Here is a 16,971-nt window from a genome sequence, read left to right on the forward strand (position 1 = left end):
TTATTTAAAAAGAAATCACAAAGCCAAGACCACACGCTACTCCTGCAATCCCTAAATGGCAACAAAAATACATCTCTAGGATAACATCAGGACTGGGAGAAGTCCCTAACGTGCTTCACTCATAAGCAATAACCAGTAGCAGCTCACGGATGAGTACCAGGAGACCTGATGTTCTGATGTCAACTGAAAAAGGAAGGATGGGATTACACGTGATGACCACATCGATGGCAAAGAAGATACACATTCTTTCACAAGTCAATCTGCTTGCAGTCTTGGACACCAAGTCCTAGAAACCCCAAAACAAAAATACGTTGAATAGTAAAACTGATAGTGGCAGAGTTAGTGGCACACACATTTTGGATCAAATACGTTTTGGAATCACTACAATAGAGCAATAGTTACCTCTGCAACTCAGACACGCAGAGAAGCTGTGAGTAAAGACTATAGACTGAAAAAATCCTTCAGGGTGCCAGTGACCTCAGGAGGTCTCTATGCCAATCTCTTACTCAAACCATGGTCAGCACTGAATTTTGACCAGGTCACTTAGGGCTTTGTCCAGCAAGGCCTGAAAGATTCCAAGGAAGAACCTTCCCAACTTCCCAGGGCCCCATCCCAGTGCTTCATCTTCTTCAAGGAAGAACATTCCCAACTTCCCAGGGCCCCATCCCAGTGCTTCATCTTCTTCAGAGTTAAAAATTCCCCTTATATCAAGATAGAACTTGATGTGCTTCAGTTTGACTTATTTTTCTCCTGCCACACACCTCAATAACGAGCCTGGCTCCACCCTCAGTAACCTCCTTGTGCATTGGACAACTACTATAAGGTCTCCCAGTCCTCCTCTCCAGGCTGAAAAAGCTTAGTTTCTAATTTCTATCTCAAGATTAGATCAGAAGCCTCACAAAATGTCAGTCGTGACGGAGAAGAGGAGATTCAAGCACAAGAACACTCTCTCTGAAGTCTGCCTTGTTCACCTGCTGGATGATATTACCACTATCATTTGCACTAAGAAAGAACTGAGGAATGAAGTTAGTTTGAAGAAATGTTGTGTATGAAAAATGCACAGCTTTGGTGATGTTAAAACAACATACTCAGAAGACACCTCAAATGCCTCATTTAGCAGTTAATTCAAAGACTTGGTTTATAATCCCCAAAAACTGCTCTACAACTAGACCAAGATTTGATACCAAGATCAGGTGAACACAACCAGCCCAGTCCCACTGTCCAAGCTGACAAGCACACAATGGTGTTCAAAGTTATGAATTTTTTTGTGAACTCTCAGGTTTTAGGATTGTAATTTTAACAGAAACAAGCACGTTGTTCCAAAGCCTGATGTTGACCATCTTCCTTTGATCACCTTTCAAGATTGCTCTGAGTAACTAAATCTACTGTTATAACAGAAAGTTCTCAGAGAAGGGGAGGTGTAAGTCTACTAATGCACATAACAAGCCTTGCAGTAGATTCTCAAGATAAGCATTTGATGAAAAATCAGCAGCTTATCTTGTAAAATCGCTAAGTCCAATCAGGAGTTAATCATTTGATGTATGAAAAAACCTGCAATACCTCAAGACAATAATCAGCACCTTTTTTTTTTAATTTTAACCAGCTTCAGGGAAGCTGTTTAAGCTGTGTAAACAACTGTGCATGTATAATTTTGAATTAAGAACTCCTAAGTTCTGCACTAGACACCAGATCGCACAGGGAGATGAGATAGGTACAACGTGGAGCTAAATTCAACTGGGAGAACTCCACCTAGATTTAACAGGCATGTCCAGAATTAAAATGTCACTAGAGGCTGTGGAAGAGCTATATAAGGAAAAATATGTTTCTTCTTGCAATGCACAACGCCAGCTCTCCGATTTAAATCGGACTACCTAATATTTGAAAGCATAGTTACATCTCAGGCCTGTGAAGATTCATTTTCTGACCCTCACCTGCACTTTGAGAATTACCCATCAGCTGCTCAGGGAACCGTGAAATCAACAGAGATAACTGTTCAAAATCCATTCCACAGTCTGACACAGCATCCTACAACAAACTCGGTGATCAGTGCTTACACACAGAACTCCTGAGCCTCAAAAATACAGCACGGCATGAGAAGAGAGAGGAAAATAAGGAGGATTATTAAGTTTCTACAGTATCATGAAATTTTTCAGATGTCTTTGAAAGATCACATCTTGTACCACATAAAATGTTCAAGAATTTGTTCCAATATTACTTGGGAAAAACCAATTTTATTTCTCCTGGATAACCACTATTAACTATTACTTTGATATTTAAACTTTTACCTCTACTACAATAATTACATTATCAAACTACAAGAGGTGGTTGCGCCGGCGCTCCTTCCTTCTGTCACGTCCCTACGGACAGATTCTGCTGAAGTGACCACAGGATTCATGAAACTGGAAGCTCCTTCACCTTGCTGAGCTCTTACACGCCTACATTCACATGCTTTACTCACATTTCTGGAGTCTTAGACTTGTTTTTTCCATTGAAGAATTCTGGAAGAGCACGACGTTCAATCACGTGAATACTGTAACAAAAATACACAATTCAGAAGCCAAATATGAAACAGTCCTGGAGCGCTCTGCGCACCTTCAAATGCCTATTTTGAGGAGGAACATTTCTAGCAAAGGTTACTTTTTTTAGAAGCCCTAGTATTCTAGCGTGACCCTTTGAAATTAAGAATATTTTCAACAAATAAGCAAAGCTGTATTAAAAAAGCATCACAAAACTCAAGGCGTTGATCGAAGCACAACTACACACCCTAATCCAGCTCTGAAGGAAACGTACCGAGCAGCAGCTCGTTTTCAACTGTACCTTCATGAGTTCTGCATTCCCACAGAGCATGGTGTTGGAGCGAGTCCAGAGGAAGGCGACCAAGCTGGGGAAGGGTCTGGAGGGTCTGACCTGCGAGGAACAGCTGAGGGAGGTGGGGGTGTTTAGCCTGGAGAAGAGGAGGCTCAGAGGTGACCTTAGTGCAGTCTACAACTACCTGAAGGGAGGTTGGAGCGCAGTGGGAGTCGGCCTCTTCTCCCAGGCAACCAGCGATAGGACAAGAGGACACAGCCTCAAGCTTGGCCAGGGGAGGGTCAGGTTGGCCATTAGGAAGCATTTCTTCTCAGCAAGGGTCATTAGCCATTGGAAGGGGCTGCCCAGGGAGGTGGTGGAGTCCCCATCTCTGCAGGGGTTTAAGAAAAGCCTGGACATGGCACTTAGTGCCCTGGTCTAGTTGCCATGGTGGTGTCAGGGCAATGGTTGGACTTGATGAGCCCAGAGGGCTCTTCCAACCTCATTGATTCTGTGATCTTTATTCTTCAACCTAGTTAGTGCAAACATTCAGGAAAGAACTGATACCTCAAAGAAACCAAGCTTTTACGGTATAGACTTAGAAGATGGAAGTGCAAGGAAGTGCTTTGAGGCCAACTCCAAAGTTGGATCTACAGTTAATTACTAGTGCTCACACGTCAGAGCCTGACTGGCTTCAAGAAGGTAGCTAGTACCTCCCTGGTCAACTGAGAAAATAAAATCCAAAGCATGGGTATTTGGAGCCATTAAACACTGTCTTAAAAATAGTTGTTCCCCTTCGCACTCCAAGGAAGAAATATGGAGCAAAACCTGAAAAGCAGAACTCATGACACATGCGGTGCTATGCAGTGTATAAAATAAACCAAGGGAAAGACCACAGCAACTTCAGCTTTAGTTATTTAGCAGATATATTAAGATTTTTTTTCCTTCCATAGCTGTTCCACATAAAGTATCATTGAAGTTTAAATGTTCTTTCAGCAGAATCTTCCATGCTGCACGTCCTGCCGGCCTGACAATGCAAACAGCACTGCAGAAACTTTTGAAATCACATTCTCAAATTTATTTTCATATTCCCTAAATAAAGGATTGGAGGAAGGGATGTGGTTTATTTTAATATAAATAAGGAAATTTGGTCCTGAAACATTTTAATTGCAGGGTGATTGCACCTGGGGAATTCTACCAGCTACAAATGAACAAGATCAGTTTGTGTTATCTGTGTCATATAATGTGATATATAAGAGGGTTTTCACTGCAAAGCAAAATTACAATGCAAGTAAACAGCTAGAGTATATGGAATTTCATTAGTTAACTCATTTTTTCTTTAAGATCTTAATATGCTAATTCTTTGAGGGACCTAAGATTTAACCCACCTGTCACTAAGCGAGGAAATAGCTTCAAAATTAAAAAAAAAAATCAATTTTATAAAAAAGTGGCAGAAATGCAGTAACTTAAGATGGAAACTCATAGAATGGCACGTAATTTATGCAAGTTAAAATCTAGAGAACTACAATGGTTCTTTAAGAATTGTTACTTTTAAAGGAAAAATATATCCTTTACAAATCTTCCTTCCTCCTATATGTTTAATTTTAACCTACCACATGCTGTTACTCTGATACTGCTTACTCTGTCGTTCATAGGAAAATACTCTAACTTGAAGACGAAAATTAACCAACAAACTGTTCACATTTTAGTAACAAATTATCTAGTTCTTGCAATGAAGTTGCCCAAAGCACGAGAGATTACACTGAAACTGAACTGAGCATTATCTTTGTGCTAGAAAATTAATTTTAGCACTGACTATTCTAAACCAGCAGTTTATAAAACATTTTGAGAAGTAAATTAGAATTATTTTTCAGCTCGTTTTAGATTCTTTGCGACTGGGCACATTAAAGAAGTATTTGCAATTTGGTAGGGCTGCAGAGTGGTTTGTTTATATACTTAGATAACCCAAGAAGCATCTTGCTGGCCCAGCCAGGGCAGTAACACCTGCAGCCTGAGGTGGGACAGTGCTGGGCATGTCTCTGGTTCTCCAGAACTCCACAAACCTCTCTCTGAAGGGAAAACAAGTGCTCAGAGATGGAAAAATGTCAGTCTCACAGCTGTGCTGTTAACTTGAGCCTCAAATCCAAATCAGCTTAACGTGCTGTTTCTGGAGCACTGGAATCTAAAAATCAAAGCTGCTTTTCACATCATCCTGCTGCCTTCGGGATGTCCACTGTCCCCACCACAGAGATGATTTAAGGTTGCATTTACAAGGTCAGAAGAGGTACACCTAATGCAAAATGAATCATAGAACCGTTTGGGTTGGGAAGGACCTTTAAGATCATTGAGTCCAACCATTAATCCAGCACTGCCAAGGCCACCACTAACCCATGGCCCTCAGCACCACATCTACACGGCTTTTAAATCCCCCCACGGATGGGGACTCCACCACGGCCCTGGGCAGCCTGTGCCAGCGCTTGACAACCCTTTCCATGAAGAAATTGTCCCTGATCTCCAATCTAAACCTCCCCTGGAGCAACTTGAGGCTGGTTCCTCTCGTCCCATCGCTTGTTACCTGGGAGAAGAGACCGACCCCCCCTCGCTACACCCTCCTTTCAGGCAGTTGTAGGGAGCGAGAAGGTCTCCCCTCAGCCTCCTTTTCTCCAGGCTAAACCCCCCCAGCTCCCTCAGCCGCTCCCCATCACACTTGTGCTCCAGACCCTTCCCCAGCCCCGTTGCCCTTCTCTGGACTCGCTCCAGCACCTCAAGGTCTTTCTTGTCGTGAGGGGCCCAAAACTGCACCCAGGATTTGAGGCGTGGCCTCCCCAGTGCCGAGCACAGGGGGACGACCCCTGCCCTGGTCCTGCTGGCCACACTAGTGCTGACACAAGCCAGGATGCTGGTGGCCGCCTTGGCCACCTGGGCACACTGCTGGCTCATGTTCAGCCGCCACTCACCAACACCCCCAGGTCCTTTTCCCCCAGGCACTTTCCAGCCCCTCTCCCCCAGCCTGTAGCGGTGTGGGGGGTTGTTGTGCCCCAAGGGCAGGACCCAACACTTGGCCTTGTTGAACCTCACACAGTGGCCTCGGCCCATGGATCCAGCCTGTCCAGATCCCTCTGAGGAAAGAGAATTTTATTCTCTTTCTTCAGAAACACTTCATTAGTCTTTTAGCCATGTTCCACAGACAGATTCAGGTCTCGGAATGCCATTAGAACTACTGCTGCTACTACAAATGCACTGATCAAGAGTTTTTAACCAATCATCATTAACTAGTCACTCCCAAAAGGTACTTGCACAACAGCGTAAGTGTGACCTCACGACAAAACGTCATCATTGTCATGATTTTCTCTGTAAAGATGTATTATTGTACCTTCACTTTACAAACAAGGAACTGAAGCACACAGACTACAGATACACATACCTTGGGTTAAAGTAAACCTCCAGCAGCTCAAGCTACACAAAGTTGTCTTTCCTGATCTACAGCAGACCCACAGTTCTTTATCCCTTTGCGAAGTGCATCAGTGGAGCATTTCCTTCTGCGTGCATAACAGAACTACACCTCCAGCTCTTCTGCTCCAAAACTGGAGCACCTATAAATTCAGACTGTGGGATCCTTGGCTTTTCTGCTTCCAAAATCATCTCAAAGTGGGAGAGCAAAGGGACTGAGAAAACGGATGGTTCTATTTATGGGGATTTAGGTCAACTCAAGCCACTAGCACAGACACAGGCTACACAACTGAGTTAAGGTAACAAAGTCTTCTATCGCTAGAAATTGAACCAACCCTTCCACTAACAGTTCAGATCCCATCTTAATTCACTGCTATAAAAAGTTATCCACTTTTGAAAGTTGCACATGAATTCTAACACTCTAGTATCACAGAATATCTTTTTAGATTCCAGCCTAAACTCTGTCTCAACTCTTAGAGCTAAGAGAAAACGCACGCTCAAATGACAGCCCTTCTAGACAACTGACTATTCCTTATTGTTTCCAAAGCAGTTTTTATTTAAAAAAAAAGTACTATATAAGAGTCCAACTTGTAGAGGGACCTTCATTCCCAATCACTTGCTTCTCTTCCCATACCACAAAAGTTTGAGTATACAGAGAACATTAGGGTTACTATAGCGAGTTATATGGTCATGGCACACCACAAACCTCTGACTCCAAGGAGGATTCCTCCCTGTATAATCAGTGACTTATCCTCAAAGTCAAGATCTGAAGCAAAATAAAAAGCCACCAGCTTTCAGAAGTAGATACAAACATATAAAGATCATACAAGGACTAGAGAATTAGGGCAGAGAAAGCAAGTATTTTCCCATGGGGGGGTAAAAATAAAAATCAATGTAAAGCAAAAAATGCTGAGAAGGTAGAGTGAAGATCTATGCTGTTAAAAATTCTCTTCCTCATTCCCAACACCTGAAAACTGCCAGGAGTCAGCTCAGAAAGATTTTTAGGCAGAACAGATGTACCCATACGTGGGAACTAGACCTAATCAGAAGTAATTTCTTCCAGTGTCAGCTTGATTTCTGAGAAACAACCACCAAAACTCTAAGTCTTCCCCCAGTTCCAGATTACTTTCTTACCAGTTGTAGTCGAACCAAGATGCATAGCTTGGAATAATGATGTGGTTGGTTTGTTCTGTGACATTATCTTCACCCGGATCAATCGACCGACTTTGATCACCTTTGTTCGGGTCTTCATCTTCCTGTATCATGGAGGGAATACAACGGTTAGGAGGTTGCAAGAGACATACCTAACAACTCTCAGTCAGCACAAAGTTAGTTGAAAACAAGTGCTTTCCAACCCTGTGCAGAATAAGTTTTTCTTAACACAGTCTCTGGTCAGTGGGGAAAATCTCAGGGAGCAAAGAAAGTGTAAACCATGTTCATAAAAATGTTAGAGAAAGCATAAGGTGAGTAAGAAGATTTTACAGAGTTGGCTCTCAAATCTCAAGGATACACTTGGCAGGACAGTTAGATCACACTTCATGTCCTGCTTATAAAATAAAGCCTGCCCTAAGTCTGCAGTGTACTGCAACCACGTGTCATGAATACAGCATGAATCCAGAGTACTCTGTAAGCTGTCAGCACAGCTCTTGCTGCCAACTCCAGTTACTAACACCACACCAATTTTTAATATTGTCTAAGATGGGTTATATTTTTTGCCACTCTTCCCCCATTAACCTTCTCACTCCTCAGAAGAGTATTAAAGGAAATCAGACTCATTACTTCTAGTTTCACGGGGAGACACTTGTCAGCAGTAATAGCTTCATGCCTGCAAAACGGTGTCTCATTACCCTAAATTCTTGCTTGGCTAAACTCACTTTGATCAATCTTAAAGCTGGTCTCGGATATTTCTCTCTTGTGAAGAAGAGACACTAAGCTCAACTCGTAACTCTGCACGTCCCTGTATTTGCTTCCACTCAGAGGGTGAACATGAGTTTGTTCATGCAGGGCTGTGAAGACATCAGGGAGTAAGATTTTAAGATTTCCACGAAGAGGGGCAAGTCTTGGTCACTTTCTGTTGGTTCACAACAGAAGTCTCCTGTGAACACCAGGTGTTCTGCAACCTGAGTTCCAGCACACGCTCACCTCCTGATCCAAAGAGGTAAAGAGGAGGGTCAGGACATGATTTAAACTCTATGAGAAACCCTCAGGTGCTATCTGAAGAGCCTGTAGGCAACTCGACATTAAATGGTTTTCTCTACCTGAATTCCAGACAGTTTTCGGAGAAACAACAGACTGTTAAAAATAATGGAGTCCCTAAAGCAAGATCTTAAAAGTCACTGATATCAATGACCTAACTTTTGGGGGACTAAATTTCCCCAAAGACAAGGTATCATTCTAAATCTATTTAGTGATCTGACAATAGCAGTTCAGGAAAGTCCTTCCTCTCATCATGCCCTCAACTTCTAACACCCTTCTGCTCTCAAAACACATTCACTAAACATAGAAACAAACCACATCCCAAAATCCCACTGTTTAGCATAGGACGTAAAAGCAAACCTCTTCCAATCTAAACATGGGACAAATACTAAGGCTGCTGCATGAGTCCTACAGTTCCAGGTCATTCTACACCCAGGGATGGAGAAGTTACACTGAAAAAAGAGCATTTCCCATACTGGCAAGGCCTGCTGTCACGTCCCCTCTGAGCTGGTTTCCCTAACTTGGAAAACAGGGGTTGTCTAGAATTGTATTTCGACGATTTCTGTTCATGTGTCTGTATCTAGATAATTAAATCTGTGCCTAAAACCTAAAACAAAGGCTGCTTACTAGCTAGTCAGTGGTTTGCATACCTACAGGTGTCTTCTTCCCCCATTTTAAACGTGAGAAAGGATTTTTGAGCACTTCTGAACACACATACAAAGATTTGGTGTATGAGCTGAAATACAGTAAAACTACAAATAGGTCAGTATGGAGAGAAAGTCAGGTATTCTTAATTACATGTATAACCAACCCAAGTGTCTGTGTAGGAGTGCAGCTGTATGAACCTAATAGAGGTGTGATCTTTTCTTACCTACACGATCAGGCAGCCACCTTATACTAGGCAAGCTGTTAAAAACAGTGCCTGGCACACCAACAATACAATTAAATAAAGAAACCACCCTGACAAGCCTATTAAAATGATCAGGAAGCCTATCTAGGGTTTAGATTTACTCCTGAAACCTAAAGAAAAAGCATAACCCTCGAAAAATTTTGCATCTGGAAAATGGTGCTTTGATAACGCTTTGCATGTCTCCTCATTCTCATTTTTAATATACTAGATTTAAAAATCCATAATAATCTCACAGTATTTGTAGGATTTTTATAATGGCAAAACAACATTCCCACCAATGACTAATTTAATCTTATATATCACTTGAACAACATTACAGGCTGCGTTACTGAAGATGAGATGGAGATCTCAGTTCTACCAAACTTGGTAAGAAATGGCTGCTGTTACCTTTCCTCCAGTTGCCACTGTCTCCTCATCCTGTTCATCTGAAAGGGAAAAGCATTGATAATTACACTAATAAAAGCAGAATAAGCCTTGCTAGCAATGCAACTGCTTAACTGGCAAGAATACTTCATTTATTTGGGGAGGGAAGTAAAGTGGATCACACATCATTAGGGCAATCTCAGCCTTGTGCAGGCACTCAGCTATCCCAGACAAGGGAACACATAAGAATACAGAGGAAGGATAATTAGAATTTTTCCACACTTAGGAATTCATACCTAATTATTGCCTTTCCCAGTGCCCTGGATGTGGCCTTGTAAAATAGGATACAGGACACTAGTTTATATCTCTTATGCCAAAGGCTTAGCAAAGCCCAGGGAACCTGTGATGCACCTTGATTCCCAGTAAGAAAAGAGAAATTCTGCCAGGAAAAAGCTTATATGTAATTTTTTTTAAAAAAAAAAGTGTAAAAGCTGCCTACAGGGAACAGCCTTGCAAGTGGAAAAGAGTCAATACATTTCAACTCAAATACATATGAAAACTGAACTAATTTAATAAATTAATAGAATTAGAAATTTCTTTTAAAATTGAGATATTTAAAAATATTTCCTGTTGGCCTGCAAGCAAGACTTTGCTATAAAATGAGGGGAGGGGGTGCTGGAGGGTGTTGTGTGTTTGTTTTACCGAGGTCTGCGACTGTGCCTCCTTTCACAGGCGTGTTTTCACTGTCTTTCTTTGGGTTCACTGCAAGAGTAAAGAAGATTGAAACGCTGATGAATAACCATCAGATAAGACACAATTATCAAAGTCTAGCGTGCTTTTACCATCTTATCAATCAACAGTTTTGTTGGTCATGTCTTTGCAGTTCAGAAGAGTTCATCCGTGCAGTTTGAGTACAACAGAGTGTTTGTTTGGTTTCTCTGTAATTTCACATCTGAACACAAAGCAGCTTCTATTCACACAGCCAGGGGACTAAATATTGTGCTTTTCCCACCTGTACAACACGTAACAATTCTTACATGCAAGTTCAAACCAGGTAAAAACCAAATGGTGGGACACTCAAAAAGGTTCAGTGTCAAGGGCTTGACAGAGGGAATTATTTTCCTGACTTATCTTCACAGGTATTGCATAGCTCAACACTTTTCAGAGAAGGATTAAGAACTGGATGCATTTGGCACGGTGCTGGAGTCTCCACTCATTTGACGTGCTTATCTTGGGTATTTGGCACACAATTCTGCTCCTCCAGAAAACTCCATGCCCCAAAACATGAACTCTGTCTCATGGGTGAAAGCAATCCGAAAATAGGTGAAACTAAACATTCACATGGATTTTTGTAAGTGTATTTCAAAAAGCCAAAAGGTGGTGAATCTGCTGCCCTTCCCAGGTGTCAGATTCAAATCCCTGACTAGATAAATTTAATGGGTACAGATCACCTGGCCCCACAGCCACAAGTATTTCAAAGATTTGACAAAATACACGTGTGCTTTATCAGTGCAGTTTAAGCAATTGTTTTAACAGTCAAAGAACCAGTGTATGCAGATTTTACCATTTTTGGGAAGTACCACTTCTTCTATGTTAGGTACTGGGGTGGGATCCTCCATGTCCTTTGTAAGATCTTCTTGCTCATCTTCTTCTTTCTGCCCTCTCCTTTTCCCATATAAGGCTGCTTGCCTAAAACAGATCAGACACAAATTCTCCGGCAGCTGCCACTGTCAGATGTTCTCATTTTGACATTATTCTTCAGACATCAGGATTGAAGGACTGGGTTAAAACACTTAGGAAAACATGAATGCTGTAGGAAGTGGTGGGTATAATATTGGCCTTTTTTTTTAGAGAGATCAAACTAGCATTGGAAAAAACCCTCATGTGTACACCACCTGTAATCACAAATGCTACTCAAAGTTGCATTCAAGAAGTGGACTTTACAATACCGAGGTATGGAGATAAAACAACTCCATGATTAAATTCAGTGCCTTAGGGGCTATACTTCAAAAAGTGTACATGTACTACATGATTGCACTAACAGAACTAGTTTGAGTTATTTTAGAAGCAGCTGAGTAACTTTTCGTTAGTAAATTCTACTCTTGATGCAGCAATGAACCCTGTCACTGACACAGACAACATAACCTGCACCAGATTCTCCTCCACCTCCAGGCAATACATTTCTACAGAGGAGTAAAGAAATGACATACACTGCACAAGCAAAATCACACAAATCTACTGCAGAAATAATTATTCTGTTGAAGGTGAGACAAGCGTGAGATGACAGAGATCACCCGACAAGCATTTCTTGAAGACAATCAGCCTCAAATTCCCAGACGTGGACACTCACCCTTTCTTCCCTGTCTTTTTTCTCGACTCCACAGGAGTGGGGGGTGGAGAAGGAGAATGTTTTCTCTTCCTTGTACTTGCTGCTGCTTTCCTGTCTCTCCTCTCTGGACTACGTACAGGCTGTTAGAGAAGGGAAGTAGTTAGCTCATCCCAAACACCACAGTTATTGAAACTCTGTAGGCTAGAGTCTTCCTTAATACATCCTACAACAACAGAGAAGCTAAAAGCAATAACACCACAACACACACCATGTTCAGCCCCAGAATACTTCATCTTGTCAACGTGAAAACCCCACATTTCCCACAGCCATCCCCCAGATGCAGCAATGGCTATGCACTTAAGAACTGTGCTCTTAAAATAAAGCAAGATTCAAACACTAATGTGTGACCTGTTCAATATACACTATCCATCAGGAGAGATTTGCCAGTGAGTAGCCTGGCCTCAAAGTTGAATGAATGTGGTTTTAGAGTCCTAACTAACTTCCTGCATTGGGAGGGATACTAAAACTAGTTTCAACAAGTACAGAGAATACAGAAATCAAATATTAACCAATGCTGGTTAACACACCCCAGCTTCATTGATCAGAAAGCACAGAGTGGGTCCTATCTCTTATCATCCTCAGGAAGGGGGAAAAAAATAAAAATCAAAGTGCACACTTACACTTCTGGATAAAGGAAATACATCAGAAGAAAGTTAAACTAGACTGTGTTATCACAGGCACCTCAAACTGTCCAACTAGCTTAACTTTAGTAACTCTGAGTCACAAAAATTTGACTTATGCAGAGATAAAGAATATTAATGTATCAACAGGTCACTCACTAAGCAGAGAACCACCCACCTCTTCGTTTTTCATGGAGATTCTCTGTCGAAAACTCACTGATTTCCTGTTCTCATCCACCTCGTAGTCCTCCTCATTCATCCACTCATTGAATACGTCTGTGTCCAAAATCCACTTGGCGTGAACCTAAAGAACAGAACGACAGGTCAACACGCCGATGCTTTTTGAAAATTAACTCCATGACAGACCTCATAGGATGAGGGAAATACTTGCAGCTTTGTTATCAGGGTCTGAACGTCCAAATACCTCATAATGGTTTTACACATGACACTTTCATGAGGCAATACAACCAAAAAAATTAAGAGTTGGCCATATCTTGGAAAGAAAAGATTGACTATCTTGACTTAAAATATCCATCTTCAAATAAAGTTCTAGTTTACATAGCTGAAAATAAACTCTTGAGTTTTAGAATCATAGAATCTATGATTTATACAATCTATTGTATCTTACTATGAATAGTAAGATTTATACACAAAACTATGCGTTTCATTTATTTACAGGTACCTACTTGGAGTAAGTAGTGTTTGAACAGACATCAAGTTATTTTCTGACCTGAGCAGCTCTAACTTTGCTGTTCAGATCAACAGCACACGCACAGAACAAAATCGCATGTTATGTATAAAAGAGTCCAACAGAACAATAATGTAGTAGTTACTACTGCTTGATTATAGCTGCTCTGTATTCTTCTCTTGCAATGAACTAAATCAGAAGCGTGAATCTTAGAATCACAGGCTGGGTTGGGTTGGAAGGGACCTTAAAGATCAGCTAGTTCCAACCCCCTGCCACGGGCAGGGACACCTTCCACCAGCCCAGGTTGCTCCAAGCCCCATCCAACCTGGCCTTGAACACTGCCAGGGATGGAATCATTCCTCTACAAAGAAAACTAACTATGTAGAGAACCTAAGTAAGGCTGCTGATGTTGGCTTGACTGCTTCCCTGTTCAATGGATTGGTAAGCACTGACTTTTTCCCTCATCATGACGTCACTTAAGAGCAGAGTTCTCAGTAAACGGAACCTTTCCGTAAAGAAAGGTGAGATATGGCCCTCAGGGATTCTTTAAACAGCTACTGGTTTTCTCAGACACTTTCACATTGGCTCTAACTCTAGGGACAGTCACATTCAGACACTACAATTCATTAGCAGTGCCAAGGCTTTGGGAAAAATCAGTAAAATCAAGAAACGTGAATTGTACCCTGTACTAAGAGCGTACAGAAGCTGGGATCTGCAGTTGTACTGAGCTAAGACAAACTCAGAGCTTCTACAGCAGTGTGAAACCAGGGGACAGGGAGCCCACGGCCACACACCACCTGTCAACCAGACCACAGCTCTGTTTTGATCCCAATAGCTGAATCTGCTGGAAATCAAGTTGCCATTACAATAATTCAAAGAGAAGAGCAAGGTTTCGATTGTACCACAGACGTCAAAAATTCAGATTTCTTCTCCTAAAGAAGCTTCTTAACTTCCACATTATCTAACTCCGAATATTTTTGGCCATTTCTATATTATAGAAAGATAAACTTTCTGCACACAAAATGTTTTCAGCCCTGTAATACATGTGTGTAGTAATCTCACTTTTCTAACCTGCCAGTTCTTTTCTCTAACAATATTCTTCCCAAAACACCACGAAGAGATGGTATTTTCCCCACTTCCTCTCCTTAAACATTGTGTAATACCTTTATGCCTTCTAATGAGCTGTCAGGTTTCATCCCAGAGACAGCTGCACTTCAGCAGTAAGTGAAGGACTTACCTTTAACACAAACACCTCAAGCCAGGCCAAAATAAACATGGTAATTTTGGCACTAACAGGGATGCATAAGTGTTCTTTTCACTCACAAAATAAAAAGTATTTTTTCAACAGCATTCCTCCCCAGACCAAAGACATGTTTGAGACAGTTTCATTACAGCTCTAGAAATATCACTCTGCTTTTCCACACATATGGCAGTGCAGCCATGGTTACTCAGCAGCACATTAAAACACTTATCTAGTAGCACCTGAGCACGAGCTACACCAAGACAGTGCCTTTGGGGACCTGTTTAAGAGAGACTTACCTTCCACGGCTTTTCAGGAATTGGAGGATCCTCAATTTCAGCATCTATTTCATTGGCATGAACCCAAGTGTCATAGCTAATGAGAAGAGGGAAGAGAAGAGAAAATTGGTCCCCTGGGCTGTTCATGCAGAAAGATCCCCAGCAGGAATATTTATTCAGCAATTTTGACATATGCAAATCATATTGCTGGGACAGAACAGCAAAGTACTTTCCACTCAATGAAAAGTTAAAGGAATAATCACTGGTTTCTGCTACAGGAACAGGGCACACTGAAAAGGGGGGGTCCAAGGCATCTTCATGCACTTATTTAACTGTCTGAATTTAAAAGCCATCTCATGCAGCCAGCTCCAGCTTAAAATTGCAAACGTGCTCTCTAGATTGAGAGGTATAAATGCAGTTTCTGAGTCACCTGTTCAAGCCCTGGCATTAAGTTAATTAACTTGTTTCTGTTTTTACGAGTTCAAACCAAGAGATACTACATACTGGATTCCTAGAAGAAAGGAATATGCATCCTCTCTTCAATCCCTACTGTTGTAGAATCCATTTATTATTGACATTCACTTTTCTACATGCTATTCCCTCAAAAGCACATTTATAAATACTAAGAAACTCCACTCAGTAACAGCAAAAGCCAAAATACTTTGTAATCAACACCAGGCACGTACTGATTAAGTCTTTTCAAGCCCTGGACACTGAAATAAATGGTAGCAAGACTAAATTACTACGTGGTTATACTCTAAGACAACCACTGCTTGTCTCATAATATGAATGGTGATGTACAGTCATCCAGAATCAAAACAGGCATGTAGTACTGTATATTCAGGTTACATTTCAGAAGAGGCAGCGTGAGATAGGTCTGAGCCTGTCACATACTGCAGGACAAAAAGAGCTGTAGCCCACAGAGCTGGGATATCCCCCTTGAAGGTTCACTACAGAGAACCACAGAGCACTGCTATCAGGAGACACAAGACTCAGAAAGTTAAAGGTGCAGCTTGTTTGAGGACGTGGATTTTCCTACTTGCAAGTTTTAATCAAGACTTTTCCTTCAACAAACTGAAGGAAGATTTGGGGTCTGCTTTCTCCCCGCACCTTTCTTTACCTGTCTGGAAAAAAGCCCCAGTGTACCAGCACCTGCTTGTCTTTTTTCATCACAGGTCTCAACCATTCATCTGCAAAAGGGAACGAGATTTAGCATCAGATTCAGACTGTGAAGCACATTAATCACTGTTTTGCTTTTCCATAGTCAGCCATAGTAAAGTTATTGCAATCATCTCTGATAAAAGTCTCCTGTAGTGCAGTTACAACAGGGATGCACTTGCCTGCATTACCTTTGCCATGCTGAAACATGCACTTGCTCTGCCTGTATGTGACACAGATGTTACATTAGTGAAGACACTTTAATGCTAAGAATTATTAAATTTCCTCTCCTGGCCACATATACTCATACCCTGACACACTCAAGATTAAGATCCAAAGAGCCTTGAAACACCATCTGCTTCTCCACAGAAGCAAGAGGCATTTGTGGCTGACAGGGGGAAGCACCATCCTCTGCCAGCTCATCTCGTCCCATCTCATCTCCCAGACTCCTTGGCCGGGTGGGTGTGGAACTCAAATGGGACAGAGCAAATCCTCCAAGAGGACACTCAGTAAAGACAGCAGAAATGACATGGAGAGAGAGACACGCTCTAATCTGACACTTTTTTTTTACATTTCTGTATGAACAAAAAGACTAAACTTCTCCCAACATGCTTTCTTGTCAAGTGGTAAATATTTCCCCTCTTTTTGTATCCTTGTTAGACGTCTGAATCCCCTCATTAACTTCTTCTATTGGTTTGCATTTATTTCAAAAGACCCTCTCCCAGTACTAAATTCTACTCTCAACAGGTATTTAAAAAAAAACAAGAGTTTTGAAAGGAGACTGTCAGGGCAGGGGGTGGTGGTGAAACAGATTTTAATAAAAAACTCCCAAGAGTCTCACAAAACTTGGATTTTGACTTTCTTCTTTCACAGCAGTGCTAATAAGGACTTC

The 16,971-nt window shown here is 41.6% G+C and overlaps 1 protein-coding gene across 1 annotated transcript in view; it reads right to left on the reverse strand.

The window, feature by feature from the left end:
• SMARCC1 (SWI/SNF related, matrix associated, actin dependent regulator of chromatin subfamily c member 1) overlaps window positions 1-16,971 on the reverse strand; it is a 94,178-nt gene that overhangs the window by 54,628 nt on the left and 22,579 nt on the right. The window contains exons 7-15 of the mRNA XM_068404400.1: window positions 16,042-16,111; window positions 14,943-15,018; window positions 12,894-13,019; window positions 12,057-12,175; window positions 11,271-11,395; window positions 10,409-10,468; window positions 9,731-9,768; window positions 7,372-7,493; window positions 2,459-2,530 (exon numbers count right to left, since the gene is read on the reverse strand). Coding sequence (XP_068260501.1) covers window positions 2,459-2,530; window positions 7,372-7,493; window positions 9,731-9,768; window positions 10,409-10,468; window positions 11,271-11,395; window positions 12,057-12,175; window positions 12,894-13,019; window positions 14,943-15,018; window positions 16,042-16,111 — 808 coding nt within the window. The remainder of the gene's footprint in view (window positions 1-2,458; window positions 2,531-7,371; window positions 7,494-9,730; window positions 9,769-10,408; window positions 10,469-11,270; window positions 11,396-12,056; window positions 12,176-12,893; window positions 13,020-14,942; window positions 15,019-16,041; window positions 16,112-16,971) is intronic.

Source organism: Nyctibius grandis, chromosome 7, assembly GCF_013368605.1.
Source record: "Nyctibius grandis isolate bNycGra1 chromosome 7, bNycGra1.pri, whole genome shotgun sequence".
NCBI lineage: Eukaryota > Metazoa > Chordata > Aves > Nyctibiiformes > Nyctibiidae > Nyctibius > Nyctibius grandis.